Below are 26,778 nucleotides of genomic sequence, written 5' to 3'. Positions count from 1 at the left end.
GCTTTCAGAAGGAGCAAAACGGTTTTGTATTTCAATATACTGAGACCATGTCTGTAACACTATGGTTTTGACATCCTACTTGTTCCACAATGACATTCTGGAATTTTAAACATACATGTGAAGTTCCTTGTTCTTATGCTATACCTCCTGTTTCTCTGGCCCTTATGATATACCTCCTGTGTCTATACTTGCATTCCCCAAGGTTCTCCTGATACCTCCAGAACTGTGCATGGGCTGTCATTGTTCCATTCCTTCAATTTCCTCCTTGTGTCTGAAGTTATTTGCCCTTCTCTGTCCATCAACATTTACCTCTACTTTTTCCACCATAACTAGTAATTCTCAGCATGGGTGCACTGAACTTCCTCTAGGCTACTTTATCCATGCTCACACGGACCCTTCACCACAAAGTCAACGGTGAAGCAGGATTTGTGCATACATTCTTAAAGGATTATATATCCATTTTTCAAAACTTACACAATACGCATAATCACAAATTCATGGAGTTGTTTTGACTCGTGGTTATTATTATTTTTCTCCGCACACACACACTGGAAGACCTAGGCCCATTCCGCACACATTAGGATAATGCACTTTCAATGTGCTTTGGCATGCAGAAGGTCCCAGGTTTAATCCTTGACCTTTCTAGGTAAAGAATCTCAACAACTATAAGGGATGACCAACCTTTCCTGAGGTCCTGGGGAGCTGCTGCCAGTCAGAATTGGCAATACGGAGCTTGTCAACCAACACTGACTCAGTGTGCATATTTGTGTGTGTGTGTATACGGCTTTCTGGGAACCTGCACATCAAACTAATTTTATCATCACGCAGGAGCTGTAATAAGACCATCACACACACACACATACACACAAACACGTATGTGTCTGTATATACCCTCTAACCCTCCTTTCCCCCATCCTGCCATACATTCTCCTGTCCTTTGTTAGCGCCATTGTTCTTCCCAGCATTCTCAGTGCCGCTTTTCATTATTGTTATAACTTGAGAGCAGATGGATGACACAACCTTTAAAAAGACATGTGTAGTTGATAAAAGAAATAAAGCACTGACTAATTGGAGATGAGAGGCGAAGAGAAAAGTGAATGCGACTGGGTCTGGTTAATTGTTGATCTTTAATTCGAAATCCATATTTACTTCTATGGTTCCAGCGTGCGTCTTGCTGGGTTAGGTTAAAATGATTTGGCAACCCGCTGAGCTCTCCCTGCAGTGCTTTGTAGTTTGTATCAAAGGGTGTGTGGGGGGGGGGGAGGGGAGGGAGGATTATAATGAGGATTGATTTTATCCAAAATAGGTGTATGGTAATAGAGTTTTCTAGAGTAGCCATCCACAAAGCTGGCTGGTCTTTCTGTCCTCTTTCTCTGTTGTTGAGCCAAGAAGATTAAAATGGAGCAAGGGGATGGGGGAATTTCCAGATTGGGAAAATATGTTAATAGTTATTTAAATAGGTAAAGGTATCCCCTGTGCAAGCACCGAGTCATGTCTGACCCTTGGGGTGACGCCCTCTAGCGTTTTCATGGCAGACTCAATACGGGGTGGTTTGCCAGTGCCTTCCCCAGTCATTACCCTTTACCCCCCAGCAAGTTGGGTCCTCATTTTACCGACCTCGGAAGGATGGAAGGCTGAGTCAACCTTGAGCCGGCTGCTGGGATTGAACTCCCAGCCTCATGGGCAAAGCTTTCAGACGGCTGCCTTACCACTCTGCGCCACAAGAGGCTCTTAGTTATTTAAATAAAGGGATGGTTTAAGTGCCTGTGGCTTAACTCCACACCCGTGCCATTGATTTTGAAAAAAAGAATTAAAAAGATGTTGTTAGACCTCACATGGGTTCAAGGTGTATCTCCTGCCAATCTTTAATTGTCCCATTTTGTCCAAGGAATGTAGCCTTCAAAAACTAAAAAAATGAAATAAAAAAATTGTCTTGGTTTTGGTTTCAAAACCAGGATGAATTCAGATGACTGAGAAGGAAGTGCAAGACATAAGGGAAATAGTAGAACCTGTGGGTGACAAAGGTCTGAAACAGCTGCCAATGGGAGAGTGAGACTGCAGAGAAACCAGTTGACTTCCTTGGGTCAGTTCTTTAGTGCAGAAAATACAAGGGCATGATCACTGGAGCCACCATTTTCCAAAAGGGCATCAGACTGGATGGTAATAAGCAATTGAGTTTGAGGGCTATCGGGCTAGTTAGAAGCAAAAAGGTCTCTCAGTCTGGGTGGCACATAGCAGAGGATCCTCGAATATCCAGTTGGAAACTTGTTGATCTTTCAACAACAGCAACAAAAAACAATGTGCAGCCCTTCATTAAAAGCAACTTCCCTTCCAGAGGACTGGAAGCTGGGGTGAAAGTCAGCTAGTACAGAGTACTGGCAGGAAACTGACTGAAGTGGTATCACCCAACTTCCACTTCATCTCCTTAGGAGAGTACTAATAAGAAATTGGAGTCACTGCCATCCATGGAAGGTTAATAGTCAATATAACCACAGCTTGGGGGGGGGGAGTCAAGAGACATACTGTGACCCAAATTGTTGCATGTGTCAGGCCTGTATCATGGGAAGCCTCATCAACATGGCAGCGTACCATTGGAGTAATTGCTTGAGGTTCCACAGTTTGCTGTCCCAGCTTGATGCATCACTCCAGTTCAGAAGGGACATTGGGACGCAGAGAGATAAGCTCAAAAAGGAATCATATTTATCCCCCTAATGAGATGTGTGTGTAAACTGGCATCAAGTCACAGCTGACTTATGGTATCCCCCCCATAGAGTTTTCAAGGCAAGTGAGAAGCAGAGGTGGTCCGTCATTGCCTGTCTCTGCAGTGTCTTCATTGGTGGTCTCCCATTCAAGTACCAACCCCACTTAGCTCCCAAGATCTGCTGAGATCAAGCTATATGATGCCATGAGTAGAAAGAAGAAGTGCCAGGGAAAAGAGAGGCATCAATTAATGCTGCAGTAGAGCAGGATTGAGGAGCCTCTTGTGGCGCAGAGTGGTAAGGCAGCCGCCTGAAAGCTTTGCCCATGAGGCTGGGAGTTCAATCCCAGCAGCCGGCTCAAGGTTGACTCAGCCTTCCATCCCTCCGAGGTCGGTAAAATGAGTACCCAGCTTGCTGGGGGGTAAACGGTAATGACTGGGGAAGGCACTGGCAAACCACCCCGTATTGAGTCTGCCATGAAAACGCTGGAGGGTGTCACCCCAAGGGTCAGACATGACTCGGTGCTTGCACAGGGGATACCTTTACCTTTACCTTTACCTAGAGCAGGATTCCATAATGTGCTACTCATGAGCAGCATGGTACCCATCACTCTTTCCCTTTGTGTCCTCCAAGCTTTGAGAACTGGGGCTGGATCCAAACCGTAAAACCGGATATCACAGAGATGTCTTTTCTCCCCTGTGGTTCAGATCCCACCCTCCTTCTTTCAATCCATGGGGGAGAAAAAAGAGTTGTGTCCAGATGTGCAGATTATTTAAGCTAATTGTAGGTGATGCTGCATCTGTAATACAGAGCAAGGAGGCAGATACGTGCTGGGGAAAAAAGCTTGCCAAGATGAATGTTACCCGCCCACGAGTGTGAGAATCTGTAAATACTTGCATGTATAAAAGGAGAGATTTCACACTTGCAAACGGTTCGTTTGAAACCGGCCCTCCTCCTCCCCTCACTCATTATTTTATGAAATGCCAGACTTGTGTTTCTAAATCAGGTTGTGTTCTGGGTGGTTGTGTAATAGCAGGATCCAATATAAGGCGACATGCTCCTTAATGATCTAAAAATATATAGATGCGGCTTCTGAGATGATCCATATTCCCACAATGCAGAGAGACACTTCTTTGAAGATGTGCAGCGCACAGGAGTTCTAAATCTGTAACTGGAGGACCACAGTTACCCACTTCTCAAGCTTTCCTAATTACTTCACAGATCGTTAGGCTCTTGTCAAAGAGGTTTCAGTCAAAAGTACAAGATAAGCTAATATTCTGCGCTCCTATCCCCGTGAACAAAGCTGCTAAGTAAGGGAGAAAGTGTGAAGAAGCAGCCAGTCATCTGGTTCTAATTAGTGGCTTTGGTGGAGAACTTTGGTGGAGGACAATGGTCATAATGGAAATTAGTGATATGATGCTTTGCCTGCGAAGGTTGGGTGAGCATTTAAAAGGAGGAGGATGCGCTGAACAGCTGATAATGACAAGCCTCTGCCCACCCTCTTTAAATCCCTCCCCCATTTGGGGAGGGATTTATAGGGAGCAGCTCTCCTGACATTAAGAGCTGTTTGGTGGGTACTCTCTTCCCCCCATTCTCAGGCAGCAGAGATGATTTCTGCTGCCTGGGAAGGGGTGGTGGAAATATGCACAACCCCCCTCCCCCCACTCAAAATGTTCTGGAGTCAGCAAAATCACGTCAGCCAAATCTGAAAAGTTTTTGTGTGATCCGCCCAAAAAGTTATTTGTGTGATCCGCCCAAATTTGTGTGATCAGCCCAAATAGTGTGTGTGTATATATAATCACTTAGAACAGGGGTAGTCAACCTGTGGTCCTCCAGATGTCCATGGACTGCAATTCCCATGAGCCCCTGCCAGCGTTTGCTGGCTTAGAAAACTCAGGTTGCAGTTTGTTGTTTGGAAATCACACGAGTTTCTGTTGAAAGCTTGCCTACACAATATCTCTTCCACATACCAGTAATGGTCAATTCTTGCATGTGACAGTTGTGATGTGGTAAACCTTTGATATGCAGCAGTTCACCATGTTGTGGGGAAGATTTTGCCACAGTAACCCATCCTGCCGTTATTTCTTTCCTTTGTGATGAAAACCAACAAATTTGTGTGCATTTTGGAATTTTTATCCTGCACATTTGCTTGAAGGCCCCAGGGTAGTCACAACAAGGTAATCTCAAAATAATCTAAAATACATGAAAAACATTTAAAAATAACCTTCCCTCCCTCCCCACCGGCAGATCAGCACACAGATGAAACTATATAATAAGGACTTGGGTGAAAAATTGTGTTTTTCACCAGGTATAAAAAAAACATCTAGGTGCCAGGTGAATCACCAGAGGGCAGTTGTTCCAAAGTCACAGGGCCACCACAGAAGATTTCTCAGTGTAATCACTGAATCTACATCTGGGCTGTGGACTGCACTCGTATAGTTCTCATAGTGCCCTATGTTTTGTCAGTTCTGGACTGAGAAATACCTGGAGATTTGGGAAGTGGAGCCTGGGGGGGGGGGAGGCAAGGGTCCTCATCCAAGTATAGTGTCATAGAGTCCTCCCTCCAAAGCAGCCATTTTCTTCAGGGGAACGGACCTTGGTCATGTGGAGATCAACTGCATTAGTTCTCCAGGTGCCCCCTAGAGGTTGGCAGCCCTATAACCTTCCCCCTCCCACACCACAGGGGAAATTTAATCTGAGTTCAATCCAATTCTCCTGAAATCTGCAGGAGATGCACACCTAAAGAATCCTTTGTCACTAATTCTTCACTCTGCGTACTGTAACTAGGTAATGCCAACCTTCCAGATCTACCCAACGACCTAGCCTAAACGGTTTTGCATCTGAACTGCAGCAGCGACACTATTAATTATTTAATTAGACTAGCATATTGGTTTTAAGTTCTAACTTATTGATCTAAACAAATCAGTATCCAAGTAATTTAGGTGATAGCATTGGCTAAAATACCCCCTCCCCCCAAAAAATACCCCCTCCCCCCAAAAAATGTATATCTTGATCCATCCTCCTTTGATAAGTGGTAAAAGGACAGCAGTGAAAGAGTGCTTGCTTTCTTAAGAGTATTGTCACACTGGCGTGTTCCTAGGCCAGAAGAGGATCAAAATTCATAAGGCGCAATACACGGAACATTTGCAATAAATTATAATGAACCCTGATAGTCTTCGATGAGCGATACTGGGTATTTCTTGTTCCCCCAGCAGGACAGAAATATGTATTTATGGCTGGATTTTGAACAAATATTACTCTCCCGAGTCTTAAAAATAAGAACAACAAACTTTCACTGCTTCTGGGCTTTCTTGGGGGAAAAAAATACGTTGGAAGCACTCTACAAGGCTTGGCAATTTTTATCTAAGCACTTTAGTACTGGCATTATTTTCACCAGAATCGCTGTGTGTTTTTACAGAGCTGGAAGGTTTTTATACTAGAGTGTGCCACATACACAAGTCCTCAAGTCTGCATGCAATTAATTCTGGAATAATGTCTGCACACTGTCAGGCTCATTTCCCATTTTTCTGTGTCTTTTATGGTCTTGTATACCATTTTACGCCATCGATAATACAACCGACACAAAAGGTGCCAATGTTAAGGGTAATATTTCTATTGAGTGTTGTGCGTGTTATTAGAAATGACGGCAGTTTCCATCCAAAAGTGTGTGTGGGGGGGGAGTATAAAAGAGAAATGCAGCCTTTCAAATGTACCCAAAGTTGACATGAAATTAGGTAGCTTAACTAGTTCTTCTGCCCACATAAGTAAGCTCTGAAAGGTTGAAAAGACAACCTCAGCTCTTTGCCTTGGTTATTCAGCGGGACGGCAAACAGTTTTGAATAGAAGATTTGTAAAGAAATTGGTCCTATTAACCTTAGTGGGTATTTCTTTGAGGCAAACACCTAGAAAGCAGCAGATAATATATTATATCGAGACACACAAAAATGCATGGTGAGATTGTGTCCTCGTATTGATGGCAAAACACTTCTGCTCAGTTCTTTCCTTGAAAACCCCATAAGGCAGAACATCATGGGGTTTCCACGAGTTGGTTGCAACTTGACACAACACTAAATGCATAAGAAGAAGAAGAGTTGGTTCTTATATGCCGCTTTTCCCTACCTGAAGGAGGCTCAAAGCGGCTTACAGTCGCCTTCCCATTCCTCTCCCCACAACAGACACCCTGTGGGGTGGGTGAGGCTGAGAGAGCCCTGATATCACTGCCCGGTCAGAACAGCTTTATCAGTGCTGTGGCGAGCCCAAGGTCACCCAGCTGGTTGCATGTGGGGGAGCGCAGAATTGAACCTGGCATGGCAGATTAGAAGTCCGCAATCCTAACCACTACACCAAACTGGCTCTCAGAATATGACATCAGAATATGACATCAGAATGAGATTGTATCGCAGGGGGATGTGTACCGGACCTCACAGCTTTATTGTTATGCAAATGAGTGACAAGAAACCATAGGCAGATTCTGACCCTTTGTGGCAAGCCGACAGCAAGGAGGCCACCCTCATCAGCAGGTGACCCCGCGGGGACCGAGTGATATACAGGCTAAGTTCCCCTAACCACCAGACTTATTGTGCAAATGGGAGGAGGCATGAGGAAGGAGCCCCATGGGAATCAGCTTTAGTAGGGCTCCCCCCTGCCATCTGCAATGCAAGGCACCTGCCACCTCAGCCCAGGAAGTGCTCAGCATGCATCCATCCTCTTAAGGAGGCCCCCAATCCTGGTGGAGACTAGCATGCCAGTTCAGGTTCCACCACAAAAGGATCTACCCCCATGTGCATAACCACCAGTTGTGACAAATAACTTTGAAGCAGAAGAAAAACAAGGATGCCAGCCCAATGAAGGAAGCTGGGTTGTCTCCTTTTCCAGGGTCCAGTGTCTGTCTGATGTGACAATCAGCAGGGTGCTGGTAAGAGGAGGCAGCCACATTTGTCCCTTCAATGCAGTGAGAAGATACCTGCTGTAAAATATAACTCATCAGTATTAATTACGAACACTATACACAGGCTTATGCTGTTCCTTCCTTCCTTCTGCACAACTTAAAGATTTATCAATGGTCCACATATTTATTTTATTGTTCTCTCCCACTTAAAAACAAATAGCAAAGAATAAATTATAGATTAAACTCAGCTTCAGATTTGTGGTCAAAACATATGTTAATTTTTATGCAGTGAACACAGAAGGAAAACGCCAGACATAACAACGCATAGTAATGAATATGGAAAACGGTGGGGAGTACGGAGTTTCAAGAAGCGTGGTACTTTAAAAGCCATCATACATTAAAGATAGAGTGAATCAGCAGTGGATGAATTATGTTCAAAGAGATTCACAAATTGTAATATGTGCCTTGTTTGACCTTCTGCAGGCTACTGTCAGTCTGTCTTGACTGCATCAGCAAGTATGCTTTGTCTCACCTTCCAAAAAAAGTTGTGTCCAACTACAGTCTCTTTCCTTCCTTACCCAGGTATTAAGCAGGCTGCATTAAGCAGAAATTGGCTACACACCTGGGAGTCAACCCTCTTGGCATGAAGTAGGTGCAGTTAGGACCTAGTAGGACTTCCTGATTCATACTTCAGTACACCACCTTGAGTCTTTATTTATTTATTCAAAATGTATATCCCACTCCTCCTGGCACTGTCAGCTTGGGGCAACTTCCAACATGGTATAAAAGCATGTACAATAAATTAGTTATTTTAACATAATCTTAAAAACAACCAAACAGATGTGTAGGCAGATTAGATCAATTAGAGTGTCTCGTTTTTGGGGGTGGGGGTATAAATGTTTGATCAAGCTGCCTGATGTTCATTGGCCCAAACCAAACGCCTGGTAGAAGAGCTCCATCACAGAGGCCCTGCAGAACTGGCCTAGTTCATCAGAGACCTCTGTTCTTCTGGGAAATCATTCAACCACGTCAGGGCCAGGACAGAAAGGGCCCTAGCCCTGGTTGAGGTCAGATGTACTTTTTTGGGGGGCAGGGATCACAAAGGTATTCCTGTTGGACAATCTTAGAGTCCTTTGTGGGGCATATTCTTATTAAAGTTCTACCAGGTTGGTCCTAAAGGTCAAGTTCTTGACTTCATCCTTTTTTTTTTTCCTGAATGGGAGCAGTATTCCTCTATCTTCTATAACGCAGAAAGACCAAAACATTGTGTTAATTGATTCCATCTTGGATGCACAGTAACTTCCTACAGATTTCAAATGCAGACTGATCTCCTCCTTACCTCTAACTGGTCCTGTCTTTTGTTCCTGTATAACTCATTCAGAAATGGAAACTATCCCTATCTCTCCCCCTCCTCCCAGTCCATTAGAAAGAAGTAGACATTGAGAACATTCTAATTTTTTCCAGCAAACTCACTTTCTTCAGGCAGGCTCTGAGCTGGGCACAAACAAAGCATAATTGATTAGTAAGTCATCTCTCAGCTCCCAGATAATGGATTTTTAAAAAATATATGTGTAAGGCACTCATGCTAAACACACTCTACGGAAATGGATCACCTTTAGCACTTTATGAGCATTCACAAGTTCAAAACCAGCTGTAACCTATGCAAATAGTCCCCACAATTACAGTACATCAGGATACCAACAAATGTTTGCCCCCAAAAGGGTAACAAAATGGAATGAATACCATGCCAATAGTTAAGGGTGTTTGACTCATCAGGTATGCATGGTTTTTGTCTGATTGGTTTCAGCGATAAGTAGTCCTGAAACTGATAATTTCACCTCTTACTCGTTTCTGAAACAAGTGAAATTACCAAGAAGCATGCATAATTAGGCTGTCTGTAGATGCGTGCAGGAGCAAGAGGTTGCCCATGCTTTGCTGGTTTCCAGATCATTACTAAAAATCAGAAAGAGATGTCATTAGAATGAGTAATTTTGATTCCTTCCCTGGCTAATGAGCAACCTGAGATGTAATACAAACTACTGTGCCAGAAACTCCGTTGAAACCAGATAAGACTTGCCTACTGGGATTTGAATTATTTATTTAATTTTATTTATTTATTTATTATTTATTTATTTAATTTCTAGCCCGCCGCTCCCGCAATGGCTCGTGGCGGGTTACAACATATATAAAATCCCAATAAAACTTCCCCTAAATTATCAAAAGTCTACTCAATAAAATATGCAACAATCAATATACATTTTGGCATGTGTTGTTTTTGTTCGTTGTGAAGTCATGTCCAACCCATCACGACCCCATGGACAATGATCCTCCAGGCCTTCCTGTCCTCTACCATTCCCCGGAATCCTTTTAAGCGTGCAACTTTACTTTGAAATTTGCTATGGGAGGAATCCAAACACAGTTGAGTATGGCATATGGAGTTGTTACACCAGGGCTATGGTTGTGGTCCATAAACCACCACAGGTACTGGCCTCCCAACACACACGCTTAGCTACACATCGATAGATAAGAATATAACACCATATGACACTGAAGTATAACACCATATGACACCATCTTTCCACCCCATATGCCTGAGGAGGGTATATCATTCTAAGCAAATGCAAACTAATACTGCTAATATAGAGTACAACACAGGATTTTACAACTGTAATAATTTTAATGTTTTTAACCATTGTAACTTACTGGGTTTTTTTAGGATTGTGCCTGTTTTATTATTATATATATATATACTAGGGATAAAGCCCATGTATAAAAATGGGCAGAGGTTGGGCGTAGGGATAAATGGTCTTGCAGGGCGTTGGAGGGAGGAGGTGGTGTAGTGGTGGGTGGCAGCTGTTGGGGGAAGGCGGGGAAGCGGTGCAGCATGGGCTGGGGGCGGCGCAGGCGATGGAGAGGGGATAGACGCATGCTCGGGATTCCGGGTATGCGTGCTGCAGTGGGGAGGTGGGGTGCCAGGGCCATGGCAGCTTGTTGGGCTCAGCAACCAGGTATGCATGTGACTCTGCGCATGCCTGGTTAATTTCTGGGCTGTGGGGGCAGCTTCGCGCAGGCTTCGCGGCTCCTGATTCGCCCCTCCAAGTTTTTATCATGGACAGAGCCCGCCCTAACTCCTCCCCAATAGCCCTTAGGGATTTATTTTATCCGCTCCGCAGGAGCGGTTAAAGATATGTCGTAAACCTCCCTGAGCACAAGAGGGACGGGCAGTACAAAACTTTAATAAATAAATGAATATAAGTGTGTGGGGGGAGAGGTGTACAGATGTGTGAGGGAGAGTTGCCAGGTCTTCTGGCCACCAATGGGGTGGGGGAAGGTTAAGGTTTCCAGCTCCAAGGCTGGAAACTCCTAGAAATTTGGAGGTTGAGCCTGCCGAGGATAGGGAATCAGTTGGATACAACACCATAATGTCTGCTCTCCAAAACATCTGTTTTCTCCAAGGGAAGTGATCTCTGTAGTCTGGAGATGAGGTGTAATTTTTGGGGATCCCCCAGTCCCAACTGGAGACTGACAGCCTTAGGGAAGAGAAGAAGGATATGAGGAGGGGTTATGGTGGTAGACAGAAGAGGAGGGGAGGTCCTGGTTGCACAATCTCTAACCAGCCCTTGCCCCCAAGACCTGACATTCACCTTGAGTGCAGTTATAAGAAATGATATACTCTGGTTTCTTTTTGGATTGCATTTCTTTTTTACCTTATACTATAAGAAATGATCAGGATGGTTAAAACACAATCCTAATATTTCATAAAAATCCAATCCGTTACTCCATATGAATATAAAATTTGCTCATTGGGGCTAACCACAGCTATAATTTTGTCTTTTTGAAGCTTGTTTGCTGGGGGGAAAGGCCATTAAACTAACTGATGGATACCACCACCCCAATTAAGAACAAAAATGTCTGTGCATGGATGGGCATTACAAACAACTATGAAAAAAATGGGAGTCCAGATGACATATTGAAATGTTGTTGCAAACCCAAAAGGAATTCCGGAGGAGTAAGAGGCTGGGGGAGGGAGAGGGGAGGGAGCCAGTGCAAAGCAAAGCAAAGCAAAGCAAAGCAAAGCAAAGCAAAGCAAAGCAAAGCAAAGCAAAGCAGAGCAGAGCCGCAGAAAGGGAAGATGAGGCAGATCCATCCAGGAAAAAACAGAACACATCATTTCATAAGCTGATGGTATAGCAATGCAAAGATATGTCAAGAGGTTCCAGATAGGCTACTGCAAATTCATCTGTGTGTATGTGTGTGTGTGCTGAAAAAAAATGTCGTGTTTTATGTTAAGTTCTGTTTATAGCCATATAGGAAAACTACCAACATAAGTCTAAACCATATTCTCAAACTTCAGGTTGCTCCATCAACATGTTCACAAAATCATAGAATTGGAAGGGACCTCCAGGGTCATCTAGTCCTTGCAGAATGCAGGGAATTCACCTGCCCACCACAGTGACCCCAATTCAATTACCATATTACACTCCCCCCCCCCCAAACTCAGTATCCCTGGCCAGTCTAGCCTGAAAGTAATTTGCCCTCTGATCCCAGAATGGTGATCGGCATTTCCCTGGGCGTGCAAGAAAACTTCCTGAGTAAGATTAGGCAACTTCTGAGTAAATAAAGCCATCAATGGATGATTGCAATAAGTTTCCCCTTCTTCGGGAAATGGAAATAAGGTGTAATCAGGTATAATAACAGGGTTGCATGGATTTCCCCCATCTCTCTCTCTCTCTTTTCCCCCCTTTCAGGTTTGTATCATTTTTCAGTATTGGAAGACATTGCTATTGGTGATCCGATAGGAAGGGTTAAAGCAAACGACCTGGACATTGGCGAGAATGGAAAATCGTTCTACGATATTATTGAAGGAGACGGAATGGATATATTTGAAATCACCTCCGACTCCCAGACTCAGGAAGGCATTCTTCGATTGAGAAAGGTAAATGAAATCTGGTGCTTATGGACCTTGATAAAGCGTCTCCATGCTTCCAAGTGGGCTTCTAAAGGGGTAACTCTGCTTCAGATGACAGGGTCAAGTCACTTCTATATAGGTGTATTTTTCTGTTTTTCTGGGTGGCTCTGCAAGCTCTTGGATATTCTGCTATTGTGTCATTCTAATCCTTCATCTTTCAGACAATGTAAAAAGCTAAATAAAACTAAATACATACCATGAGGTGGCCTTTGCTTCCCACTGTGTACATGCTTTCTTTTACTTATCATTTCTTGAGGGGAAACAGGTCCTTCAGGATTCCGAAAAACTACCAAAAACCTGAAAAAGCTGTTCAGCCAGGATAAAAATGGAGCGCTGATTGTCAGGAGTATTGATTTCTTTTTTAAATCTAGTTTCATTTCTCTTAGAAGGAAAAAAAAAAAAGATCTATGCCAGATCTAGTCAACACCATTCTTTCTGCTTTTTTGTATTCATCGTTCTTGAGGATTCCGGCTCTCTGCTGTGTGCCAGCTGTTCCTTTCTCTCCCAGCACACCTATGGCTTTCTGTGCTGCTGGATTTCATAGTGAGCACCACAGAACCCATCCCGACCTCTTCTGTTGCTTGGCGCTGTTGCATCTGTATCAGGAATCCAGAGCTGCACCACAAATATCAAGGGGAAAGAAATAGGTTTAGATGATATTTAACAATCATTGTTTTAGAATTGTAGAACATAAAGCTACAGGTCCCTATTGATATATAAAGGGAAATGTATATGCCACGACAGCCAGGAAATGTGTTTTGTAATTCTGCTTTCCTAAACGAAAAGAATAGCTTTGTTTAATTGGTTGGGATGCGATCTAGCCAAACTGAAAGATCGTAAAACCCTGCTTGTTTCAGTGAGAAGATCACTGCTGTTGAAATGACTGAAACGTCTATAAGGTGCAGTTAGTATTTTTGCATCTCAAACCCTGAACTTCTTCCATAAACCCCAGCTACTTCCTGTTTGGAGGTAACAAATCTTTGGCCCTTACTGTGGGCATCCTGTCACTGGGGATGGGAGATCTCCCACATCCCTACCACTGATCAACTGGCTGATAGAAGGATTTACCAGCACTGGAGTGGACCCACACAGATCCTATACAGCATCTCAGCTTCAGCACAGGCAATGTGATGTCATTTGCCAAACGTGTTGTCATTACATCACCAACAATGCAGGGACACTCTGGTATTTGGGCAAAAAACTCTATGGTAAAAACGGCTTCTACCATATATTTTTTGCCCAGATACTGAAATTTCCCGAGATCACTTCTTGTGTACACCAGAAGTGACATTGTTGGCTTGCCAGGAGCTAAGATTCTAGTGCTGGCCTCTTCCACTGCTAGTAAGTCCCTCCCATCTTAAAATGGATGAGATAAAGACATCACACACACACACACACACACATTTACCTCTTGGGAAATGGAAGACAATTTTAATTGGCCTGTTCTCAGCCCGATAGTTTAGGCCCGAAACAGAGGGTCAAGAGTAGAGCAGTTTGTGCGTTGCAAGTTGGATTGGGAAGTCACTAAGGCATCTGGGTTCAGAAGATCTTTGGGAAGGAACTTCCCTCATAGCTGTTCATCATCACCTGAACTTCATGGTAAACAGTGTCAGAAAACAGTGTTACTAATCACTGGGAAAGATGAGGTAGAAACAGTGTCTGTTCTATTCTACATTTGGAACTAGGGTGGGGTTGACCAACTGCCGGCAACTCACTGATCAGCTCTTAACAGAAACTGCCCTACAGGTGCACACTGGTTTTGTCTGAGTACATAGTCTCAATCTGCCCCCAAACTATAACATTGTGTATTGTCCAAGGTTTCCATCACTTCTTAAGGATTCAAAGAGATTTTGAGTGGTGACTGGGGTGGATGGAGTCGAGTATGTGACATCACTTCTGGGTGACACATGAGCAATTTTCTCTGATTGCTTTGGTAAACACCGTAGAGACATGAAGACATTCCTAGAGTGTCACTGTGGAGACCAATGATATCAGAGTCCAGTAGCACCTTTAAGACCAACAAAGATTTATTCAGATATTATTATTGGTCTTAAAGGTGCAACTGGACTCTGATTTCATTGTGCTACTTCAGACCAACATGGCTACTGATTTGAAACTATGGAGACCAGTTTCCAGCCTTTTTTCCCCCTTGCACTCTTCAAGTTCTTGAGAGCAGAAGACTGGGGCTGAGGCTGCTGCAAGTAGTCAAATGGTGACTCTAGTATTGTCCTTTAAAAATCCAAACAGCAATGCATATATCAGTATAGTCCTACAGTCATACAATGGAGAACAGATTTACAGTGGGATGTTCGGAGAACCAGACCGACAAACGCTTGGGGTTGGTAGCATTTTGAATCTGAAACAGCACAAATGACACAGGATGTGTGATTGGCAAATTGTGAATATGCTGATTTATATCCACCGATTCGTAGGTACAAATGGTTAGTAATTTCTGTGTCGACGTAGAAGCAAATGCTTGTCATGTTTACTAAAAATTGCAAAGTCCCATTAGAGCTGGATTCATATCTTTAACAAAAAAATCAACACAGTTTTTTTTTAAAGTAAGAATATATATTTAAGCTTTCAGAGTTCCTGAAAGAGTTCTGTGATTTCTGTTTGTGCTCTTTGTATTTGCATTGCAGATTTAAGCTTCTGTGTCATTTTCTTTCTCTTTTCCTTCCTTCTTGGTTTTTTTTTTTTTTTTGGTTTTTTTTCCATGGGACATTGTAATGCAAATTTGCATATCTTTCCAAAGCTTGACAAATTTGCATGCCTGAAATTTTAATCATTGTGAGGCACGGGGTTAGATTGTGAATATACGTGTGTGGATGTTCTCGGAGTTGCAGCAGACGGGAATCTTGCATTATCATAAAACCGACAATTGAAAATAGCTTTAAGAAAAACCTGTATGACATCTCTTCCCCTCCCCATCTTCCATATTTCATTTAAAAATTATAGGGACAACTTACTGGCAAGTACATCCATGAAATATATAAATATTCAGATACATAGTTTGTCATGCTGTGGAGAAATCCTGTGAATATCGCAATTTTTCATTCCAGATACCTTTTTTTTGTTTTTTGTTACCCTAGATTTAGATCTTGTGGTGCAGGGTGGTAAGGCAGCTGACATGCTGTCTGAAGCTCTGACCATGAGGCTGGGAGTTCAATCCCAGCAGCTGGCTCAAGGTTGACTCAGCCTTCAATCCTTCCGATGTCGGTAAAGAAACCGGTCAAAAACCAACCCTTGTGTTCTGACTATGCCTACATATATTTAATGTTGGATACACCTGATACATCCCATCTTATAAAGTGTCAGCTACCAGTGGAATGGGCCTTCATTAAAAAATCTCTGTTGGATGCAACAAAGCAATCTTAGAAAGGGGTTTTCGACCAGATCCATTCCAGTTGTCTGTTCATGTTTCCTTATAAAGGGGCATGTTTCCTATGACCTTTACAGTTTTCACTTGTTCCAGATTTGACTCACAAAACAGAATCATAATGTCCCTCCCCCTGCTTTGTTCTTTGTACAGCCACTAAAGTTTCATGCACCTTGCCCAGGCAAATGTCCCAGGAAGGCTGCATTCTCAACAGTTAGCCAAGGAGTGACAATGCACTTGTACAGTCGCGCACAAGTATTGCCAATGCAGAATTACCAAAGAGAAGCCAAATCAAATGCATATGTGACATTTGCATAGCAGTCCAATTTAAACCAAAGCTGACTTTAAGCATCACCAAGACTGTTCTTCTCTGTAACGATAAGCAAAAGGTAAAGCCACATGGCATAGACTGTAAGGCACGTATACTCTCACAAACGGTTGCAAATAATATATATAGCAATGCTTTTTTAATTTCATATGATTAGATATAGATTGTTCTGAATAATGTCTTTCCACAATCATTGCCAATTCGGCACATTGTTCATGCACTTCCACATGAAGTAAAATTTTTACACTGCACAGCCAAGGCGTTCCCACCCCCCCACCCCCCACCCCCCCCTTCCCCATTCTTTATCTTCAGTTAACAGAATACTGATTAGGTGCATGATTAGTATGCAAGTCATGCTATTAGCACGTTTTTTTTTAAATAATACATAGCAAGGGCTGAATATTGATGGTACCCCCAGTTAAGAGTTTGTGTGCATATTCCTAGTTTTGTTTTGTTTGTTTTTTAAAGGCAAAGGACGCCAGGTTTCATTGAGGCTTACCCAATAAACAGGTATCAATAAACCGAACGATTTACAGGCCAGAGCAAAACGAGTGGGGAGTGATTGCTTTTAAACCCAGCGACCGGAGCTGGAATGAATAACAATTTTGTCTCTTGGCGTTGTATGCATTTGTTGTGCTGCTGCGGCTCCTAGCAAAAAGCCATTTATCTGTGTCAATTTCAACAGCCCCTGGACTATGAGACCAAGAAATCTTATACTCTGAAGATAGAGGCGACCAATGTTCACATTGATCAACGTTTCATCAGCGTGGGGCCCTTCAAAGATACGGCAACAATCAAGATCGTCGTAGAGGATGCTGACGAGCCGCCCATCTTTTCGTCACCAGATTATCTGCTAGAAGTGCATGAAAATGCTGCCATTGACTCTGTGATTGGTCAGGTGACTGCTCGTGACCCTGATGTCACTTCAAGTGCCATAAGGTACTGATCATTTAAAGTTATCTGATATATTTAATGTTACTGCCTATCTTGCTTGTCTTATCCATCCATCCATCCATCCATCCATCCATCCATCTATCTATCTATCTATCTCAGATAGATAAGTGGTCCATCCAGTCCAGCACCCTGTTTTCAGCACTGGCCAACTTGAAGACCCACAGATAGGGGCATGGAGGCCAAAGCATTTTCTTGGTGCTGACCCCTCCTGTACCTGGTATTCAGAGGTATGCTGACTTGTAGGTTCCATTTAATCATCATGGATAATTGATCTGTAGATCTGCAGGCATGTAGCTGGCTCTCTTCTTCTCCTAGTAGCAACCCATGCACCTACCCTCCGTTAATTTGCCTTGGTTTCTTTTAAAGGCTGACTTACATAGGAGTTATCATCCAATTTCATGTCATTGAGGTCTACAATTTAACCACATGGTCCTTTCCCTCTGCATGGGCTGCTGTTAAAGATCGTCCTTTGTGTAAAATGCTCAGTACGGTGGAAGAAAGTATTTGGTAGATATTGTTCTTTCTTCTTGGTCATGTGTGCATCCTTTCTCATGTTTATTGGTTTGAAAAGAGGGAGGAGCCAGCATTTCCAGGAATACCTATTTTATCGTGTCGGGATACTTTGAATCAAGTAACGTTCCAAATTAAAACCTTTCATTCCTCCAACCATCTGGTTATATCAGACAAAGGGTGACCTTTTTCATTTTAAGGGACATCATTTCAAGTTACAATGGCTTCCTTAGAAACAACTATATTTATTTAAACTTGCATTAAGAAGGATGGAAATTACACCAACACTCAATTACAATAATGTGGATATAATCACTCTTATTTCTTCCCGTTCGCCAGATTCATCAGCACACGCGTTTGTCTACCCGAAAATAAATTTAGGCCATCTCACTTGTGGTCTTTCGTTTTTTTTGTGTATTGAGAGGCAAATTAGAGAGCCAATTATAGGTGGCTCTGAGCGCTCTCACAGATGATCTCCTGAAGCAGCTGTATCTAGGCGGGATGGTGCTGCTGCTGATGTTCTACTTATGGGTTGCCAGCACAGCACCTAGCCGGCATGGGGATTCAAGGCACAGCCTTAAAATTGCTGCAATCTTTCCTCCAAGGCTGGGAAAAGAGTGCGGCACTCGGGGAGAAAACCTCCAGCAGCAGGCCCTTGTATGTGTGGTCCCACTGGGAGCTATTTTCTTCCCAATGTTATTCAACATCTATTTGAGCTTTTTCTACCAGCTAGTCCAGAGTGTTGGGCTGGGGTGCCTCCATATTCTGATGACACCCAGCTGTTTCTGCTGATGGACAGCCGTCTGTCAATACCCTCAGATTCTTTGACCAGGTGCCTGGAGGTTGTGGTAGACTGGCTAAGGAAGAGTCAGCTGAAACTAAATCTAGATAAGATGAAGGTCCTGTAGCTAGGGCAACATGCCAAGGATAGCATACTGCCACTCATGGCCCTTGGTGGGACTAATTTAACACCTTCAACCACTGTCAAGAGCAGGGTTAGTCAAACTGCGGCCCTCCAGATGTCCATGGACTACAATTCCCATGAGAATTGTAGTCCATGGACATCTGAAGGGCCGCAGTTTGACTACCCCTGGTGAAGAGCCAGGGTGGATGCCTCCTTATCTGTGGGGGACCAGGTCACACGTGTTTTATCATCTATGCCAGGCATAACAGCTTGCACAATACCTGTCAACATCCAACTTAGCCTCTGTGAGCCATATAATGGTCACCTCCAAAGTAGACTACGCATGTGCACAGGAAAAGTGCCACGCATGCGCGTTTGCGGCCACGCATGGTGCAAATGCACATGCGTGGCACGGCATGGCCCTGCAGAGGCAGGGAGCAGTGGCCCAGTGCCAGGGCCTTCGCGGCTTGGGGAGTTGTAATCATTTAGATTAGGCCTACTGGCTCTTGTATTCTGCATAGTTAGGTGACACACCTAGTCCTATATCTTGCTGTCTTTTGACTTATCAGCCTCTGTGATTCCACTCCCTGCAATGCACTCAAAGTCTGTGTTTACTTAAGGAGACATTTTACACATTTGATAAGCAGGCTCTAGTCTCCCCACACACAGAGAGACACGCACAAAAGCTTCTGCCACAGTGCATCTGTCAGTCTTGGAGATGTCACAAGACTTTTTTCTTGTTTTCATTAGCATAATAACATTAAAATGACTAGAAAATGACAAGGAAATGGGGAGGGGGAATTATCAGAGCCTCCGACCTTAGGCACTTTCCTCATTTTAATTGCTTTGGGAAATTTTAGGCTTCATTAGTAGGGTCCCTTTACCAAATTTGTTGAAGATGCTCTCCTGCAACTAGAGAGTCCATGTGGTGCAGTGGTTAAAGAGTGGTAGACTCCAGTCTGGAGACCTGGGTTTGATTCCTCACTCTTTCACATGCAGCCAGCTGAGTGACCTTGGGCTGGTCCCAGTTCTCTCAGAGCTATTCTTGCAGAACAGTTCTATCTGAGCTCTCTCATACTCACCTGCCTTACAGGTGTTGTGCGGAGAGGAAGGGAAAGTTGTTTGTAAGCTGCTTTCGGGCTCCTTTAAATAGTGAAAAGCAGCTTTTATCTTCCTGATTCATGACTGATCAGATAAGGAGAAACCTTGTGTGAGGGAAGGAGAAACTACAGTAATTTAAGGTAGAAAATCTATCTTAGAGCATTGTTATCTGTTGATGCAGGCTTTTTAGCTTTCAGGAGACAGATGAAGCTTGTTTTATTTAGGACTGCATGCGGTTCAACTCACTAGCAGTCCTGATTTTTTTTTAATTTTGGTTTTATGTATTTAATGTGTTTTATTTGATGTGTTTGTAAGCTGCCTTAAGCTCCATGAGGAAGAACGGCGGCTGAAGAAATGTTATAAATAGATCAAAGAATCTATGCAGGGTATGAAGACATACAGCCCATCTTCTGAGATGGCAGGGTTTTTTTGGGGGGAAGCTGATCTCTATAGTTGGGAGCTGTAATTCCAGAAAATCTCCTGGCCCTGCATGCGGGTTGGTTATGCGATTTCCATCCCAGGAATGATCAATTCCAGGGCTGTTATCAAGCAGTGAAGAAGAGTCTCATTAAAGAGAAGATACTGAGAAACATGAGACAAGTGGAGTTGGGTCCTCTTTTGGACAAATGTCCCTAGAACAGGTTTTCCTGTTCTAGAGGAAGGTTACACTATTAGTGGAATGGAACTTTTGGGTCTAACCCAGAAAAGGAACAACAAGAGAAATGGCTAGGTGGACACATTGAAAGGCCAAGGAAGAGGAAGTCTGGTAATATTGAAATCTATTTGACTGAGAAATGAATGGGAATCCTGAGTCACGATTCCTGTAGTTCCAACAATGATCCTGAAGGATTGTATCTAGTGTATGCTTTAATTTTCAGACCACTTGACTTTTCAGCAGTGCTTTCTTGTAAGGTGGCCATTGTTCAGATTGCAGCTGACAAGCACACGGATTCCATCTATGTGGGATTGCTGGCTTCAGAAATACCTGAAGCTTGGGGTGGGTGACGTGTAGGGAGGTTGATAAGCCAGCTTGATGTAGTGGTTGAGAGGTGGCTTTAATACAGAGAACAGGGTTTGATTCCCCACTCCTCCTCCACATGCAGCCAGCTGGGTGGCCTTGTAACAATTCTCTCTCAGCCCCACCTACCTTACATGGTGTCTATTGTGGGGAGAGAAAACAAAGGCAATTGGAAGCCGCCTTGAGACTCCTCTGGCCAGTGAAAAGTGGGTTATAAAAACCAACTCTTCTTCTTCTACTGCCGTGCATTTCACCTTCCAAAACAACCATTTTCTCCAGGAGAAATGTCATTCCTGTCGATAAATTACCTTGACAATAAATATATCATTCCTGACAATAAATTATCTCACCCAAACGCTGCAGATCAAATGAGGACAAGTAAATTTATTAAGACTGCTTTCCATGGAGGCTATTTTTAACCCATAAGTGCAGAAATCCTCAGGTCATCTGCCTCAGACAAACCCCTTCAGCGCCTCTTTCCCCTCAGGAGGAGGGGGGGAAAGTGTCCTCTAAGAGTGTTTTATCTTTAGTAGAAGCAAATCATTTTCTTAATTCACAGCAAGCCCTGAAATCCTAGCTATATATTTTTTTTTCTTGCTTTCCTGATGTGCGGTTGTTTATCTCAGTCACCTGGTAACATGCCCTCTCTGGTTGGCATTACTGAGATACGGTGATTTACGGCATCAATATTGTGATTCACATCTCAGCAGGGGGAAGGGGGGGGAAGGAGGGGTTCCTCATGCCAAATGCTGCTTTAGACCTTCATTTACATCAATACAAAAAAGGAGGAATGGGTTGGAAGTGAACGAAGAGGCAGGGAAGTAACACCGCTGGGAATCCGGTCCGAATTCACCCCAGAGTCTTCAGCTGAAGAAATGTATGATCACACCATATATTTCCTCCAGCACTCTGTCTCAAAAGCTAACAACAAAGTCCCAATAACCTGTGGTGTTACTAAGGCAATTTCCAAGGTTATTATTTACCCGGATATTTGTGGTTCCTTTTTTAAAGAAATGTGTTGTTTTATGTATAGCTTACACATCTGACAGTGTCTTCCCATTAAAAAGAGCTACAATGTCATTACCAAGACAAGGTAGCTACAAACAGAGTATTTGTTCCCCAGATCTCAGGTATGCATGGAGATGTGTTTTATATTTTGCATGATATGTATTAATTGGGAGTCAGAAGGGTTTTAGCTTCTTTCACCCTTGTAAATGTGTTTCATTTCTGCTGAGGAATTGTTGTTTTGGTTTAATACATTTCATTGCTGAAAGTCAATACGAAACCCCTCGCAAAACCCTAATTTTTATCACTAGGATGATTGTAAGTAGGATTACATCAAGGGAGACATTTATTTATGTAGCAAAATAAAATCAATACAAAAGATTACTTTTGCCCTCATGTATGAACTGAGGTGCACACTACTTTGTGGTTGTTTTTAAATTCAAAGGAATCAATCCCTTCTATACCTTATTGCAAACGAAAAAAAACTAAAGACTTCCAAATTATTATATTTTTTTTGTAATTCAAATAAACCATTTTAAGTCAAAGCAAATCAATAAAATGCAGTTCATCAGAAAGAGATTGAGCTGGGCCAGATTAAGATGTTGTATATCAATCTTAAGAGCTAAACATGGTAATTTACTGATTTTAGGTTGTTAGTTTATTTATTTATTTATTTATTTAGCTATTTATTTATTTTTACTGAAAGCTCCTCAGAAACTGAATGTCTAAACTGAGTTCATTTGTATGTCAATCCTGCTGTATAGCTTACCATAAGAGCCTCTTGTGGTGCATGGTGGTAAGGCAGCCAACATGCTGTCTGAAGCTCTGACCATGAGGCTGGGAGTTCGATCCCAGCAGCCGGCTCAAGATTGACTCAGCCTTCCATCCTTCCAAGGTTGGTAAAATGAGTACCCAGCTTGCTGGTAGTTAAAACGGTAATGACTGGGGAAGGCACTGGCAAACCACCCCGTATTGAGTCTGCCATGAAAACGCTAGAGGGCGTCACCCCAAGGGTCAGACATGGCTCCGTGCTTGCACAGGGGACACTTTTACCTTTACCTTTACAGCCTACCTTAAGGCTTCCAGCTCTGTGTTGGCAAGTATCTGGAGATTTGAGTGGGTGGAGCCTATGGAAGAAGGGGAGGGACCTCAGCAGGATATAGTACCACAGCCTCCAGGCACCAAAGCAGCCATTTTCTCCAGGGAAATGGATCTCTACCATCAACTGTAAGACTTCAGGCCCCTTCTGGAGGCTGGCAACCCTAATCTTTTGCAATGTCTGTGTCCAGTGGGCTGGTTTGTCCAAGAACTGTAGGATGCAAACAGTAGACTAAGAGCCCTTTGGCACTTGCTTGTTGCCCCATGCCTCTGGACATGCCTGGATTTTATATCTGCATACAGGAAGGTCGTGGGAGGGATGGGGATTAACATGTATGGCTTGACATTGTCAACTCTGACTTAGGGAATTCTTGAAGATTTTTTTTGGGGGGGGAGGGGGCGGAGTATGGGAAGAAGAGATAACTCAGCAAAGAGATGATTCCAGAATCCCGGACAAAACCCTATTTTTTATCGTTCAAAGGCTGTAAATAGACTGACGTCAAGGGAGACATTTGTTCGTTTAGCAAAATAAGATCAGTACAAAAGACTGCTTCTGCCTGCCCATGAGAAACAAGGTGCACATTAAAAAACAATTAAATGGAATCATATTCTCTTATATATTTTATAACCAGCACAATAGACTGAAACAGTTCAAAATCTGTGTGTCACTAAAGTCATTTCAAGTTTCTGCTTTGGAAGTTCCCTTTGTTATCTCTTCCTCGTATTTGTATGTCACCCATCATCAAGGAGTAAAGGACAATTTCCACAAAGGGGACTGAGCTGTCCTTTTCATCCTAGCCTAATTCTGGTGAGGTAGGCCAGGCTGTGAAATAATGAGCAAGCCATAGGATGAGCCTGCATCCAAGAAACCCTACCCTCGATCTCCATCACAACCCATTCATTACACTGCTGTACAGCTAACAGTAGGATGTAGGACTTCAAACCTGCAATTGTGTTCCTGAACTTGCTAAATCAATGTTGTTATTTTTGACTCTTCAAAGCTCATGTAACTACGTTAGCCCCAAGGTCTTGTTCACTGTCAGAATTCATTTCAGGTCACTCTGTGCTTGCATTGTACAGTTCTCCCATCTCTCCACATCAAAGATTCAGCCTTGGTATCAAACATTTTGACTGCTTTAAGGCCTTCATAGGCATTATTTATTTATTCAATATTGTGTTTTTATACCGCCCTCCCCAGGAGCCCAGGGCAGTTTACAGCGTAGTAAATATGACAAGAGATTCAAATCCATTAAAATATTATGTAATACAATAGAAAAGGCTAAACATAATCAGTAGGTCAAATCACTATGACTTACCTCGATCATCCTAACAGTCCTCAAAGGTAGGTGCAGGAGATCTTAATCGTCATGGGATCGAGAGAATCAGAGATGTTACTGACTTTCATGAGACATTTCTTTAAGCATTTTTTAAAGCATCGTTGGATGTCATTGAATAAAGCAGATATAGGTTGCAATGTCCAGTCTGACTATGTTATTGTTATTGTTATTGCTATTGCTATTGCTATTGCTATTGCTATTGTTATTGTTATTGTTATATTCAATTTATTTTCCACCACTTCTGATGCCAGCTCGTGGTGGGTTACAAAGTCCAACAAAAACCCATTAAAGCCTCCATTAAAAGACATAAATCTTGCAACACGGCAGGAAAAAAAACTCCCCCCCCATCCCCACTACCAGAGGCGTGGGGAAGGAAGTCCAGAAGTCAATCTATTGTGTTTGTGGACAAGAAGGAATTATCTTATAGTATTGAGTGGCTAGTAGCTTAGATGCCCTGATCTTGGTCCAGGATAGCCCACTCCCTTCAGATCTCATCAGTAAAGCAGTGTCATTTCTAGGTCAGACTTGGATGGGAGACCAGTAAGGACGCTCAGGGTAGCTATGCAGAGGCAGGTAACAACCACAGATCTCAATTCCTCCTCAACTCCCACTCATTCAGGAAACCCTTCCAAGGCCATCAAGAAACCCCAGAGTTTCACAAAACCCTGGTTGAGGAAGCCTGACCTATCGCATTGCTAAACAAAACCTCCATATCCAGGACCAGTGTATCTCTGAATGCGAAATCCTGAAATAAGCCATCGGGGCAAGTCACCCTCTTGGCATCTTGCTTGTAAATTCCTGAAAGCTGCTGTTGAAAACAGAACCGTGCACTGGCGGGGCCTTGATTGGCTCTAGCCAGGCAGTCCTCCTGTCTTTGTATCCTTGCCTTCCCCGCTCTGTCTGCGGTGTGAGATCTCTAACCCAGTTTGACGCTTCTCACTAATTCATCCCTTCACGCTGAGGCAGAATGCTGAACAGATGCAAAACAGTTGCAGCAGGATGTGGTGAGGCGCCATACCTCGGCACAATAGTCATTACAGTCTCTTCTATAAATTCACTGATAGGATTTAGTGAAACCCTTCAAAGCTGTGACTACTGTACCATATCAGTCCTATCCAATCTCTCCGTCTCCCCTCTCTCATTGTGCGTGACCCGTCAGAAATTGGAAGGCTTAATTTTCCAGTTTGTTTTCTTTTACAAGTAATGCACTAATAAAACAACTATATGAAAATGGACCGACATAAAAGCTTTCCTGGAGATCTGGTGTGGAGTCCTAAATCACCATTTTGTTTAATGCACCGTTGGAACAATTTACTGCGGCTCTTTCTTGTTAGTCAAGCTGGCTTCTATGTTTAGGCTGCATAATGTACCTTCACGTTCTCATTTGCAAGCTCGGCTTCACTGTCAGATCAAAGTTGTTTTGTTAGAAACCAATGATGTCAATCCATAAAGCAATCAATCTCTCCGTTTTTTGTGGGGGGGTTGTGTGTGTTTTCCCGGGCTCTTGATCAGGAAAGCTAAATTGTTAACCAGCTATTGTCCGTGGAATTGCATTAAGACATAAGCAGGTGACACATTTCCTTGATAAATTGCGCAAGCTGTTTCTTAGTCTAAGAACGTCCATTGCATTGTGTTAAAAAAGAACAAAATTAGCCCTGCCCGCTTAATGTATTGACAGAATTATCAGCAGCCACTATGAAATACAGCTCAAGCAGTCCAATAAACGTGATTGATTGTCTAATTAACTCTTGCTTCGCAGTAGTTTTTATAAGGTGCTACCTGCTGATCTTGACGACTGCTCCCAACGTTCGTGCGAAGAGCAGATAGCTAATTACTCCTCGGACTATAATTCTGTTTCTTGACTCTTGGTCCATCATTTTTCCCGTCTTCTAAATTATACCACTATTGAGTTTTCTCAGATCTGCTGGGATTAGATAGCTGCTGCTTGCAATGGATTGCTGAGATGCTCTAAAGATGCATTTTAGGGCATGCAAATAACTTTGCGTAAATTTCAAGGCTCTCCCTTTTTTGTAGGTTTTCCATCGATCGGAACACCGACCTTGAGAGGCAGTTCAACATTAATACGCAAGACGGACGGATAACGTTGGCAACCCCGCTGGACCGAGAAACCAGCACGTGGCACAACATCACCATCGTGGCGACAGAAGACAGTAAGTGGCTGTAAATCTGTGTGTGTAGTTTTTCTTTAATGACTGAGGAGTGCGTTTCTGTGTTCTGGTGGCAGTTCAATTAGCAACATAGCCAGAAACGTTATTTACAATGTTGGTTGTGAGAAGAGCTTGGCAGCAGCATCTGTCGCATGTCCACATGTCCTGTTCTGATATTTATTTTTAAAAGTCAAATACATTAGCAAATGAAAACCATACCTGCCAGCAGTAGGACGGCATGGCAAACTCACTGTAGGTTATTGTAAGGCATATATGTGTACCCTCAGCTTGGTAAATACTTTTTTTTTAGCTTTAAATACCCTTCAAACACCCCTCCCTCCAATACTGAGTGCAAAATACATGGATGATCTACAAATAATCCCACATCCAAAGCGCAACATTCAGGCAGAACTTGGAATG

The 26,778-nt window shown here is 43.0% G+C and overlaps 1 protein-coding gene across 3 annotated transcripts in view; it reads left to right on the top strand.

The window, feature by feature from the left end:
* CDH8 (cadherin 8) overlaps positions 1–26,778 on the top strand; it is a 282,681-nt gene that overhangs the window by 145,308 nt on the left and 110,595 nt on the right. For all 3 annotated transcript variants that reach the window (XM_077309853.1, XM_077309851.1, XM_077309854.1), the window contains exons 6-8: positions 12,336–12,523; positions 16,949–17,202; positions 26,225–26,361. In XM_077309853.1, coding sequence (XP_077165968.1) covers positions 12,336–12,523; positions 16,949–17,202; positions 26,225–26,361 — 579 coding nt within the window. The remainder of the gene's footprint in view (positions 1–12,335; positions 12,524–16,948; positions 17,203–26,224; positions 26,362–26,778) is intronic.

This window comes from Paroedura picta, chromosome 14, assembly GCF_049243985.1.
Source record: "Paroedura picta isolate Pp20150507F chromosome 14, Ppicta_v3.0, whole genome shotgun sequence".
NCBI classification, from domain to species: Eukaryota; Metazoa; Chordata; class Lepidosauria; order Squamata; family Gekkonidae; genus Paroedura; species Paroedura picta.
This window is presented reverse-complemented; position numbering and strand designations above follow the sequence as displayed.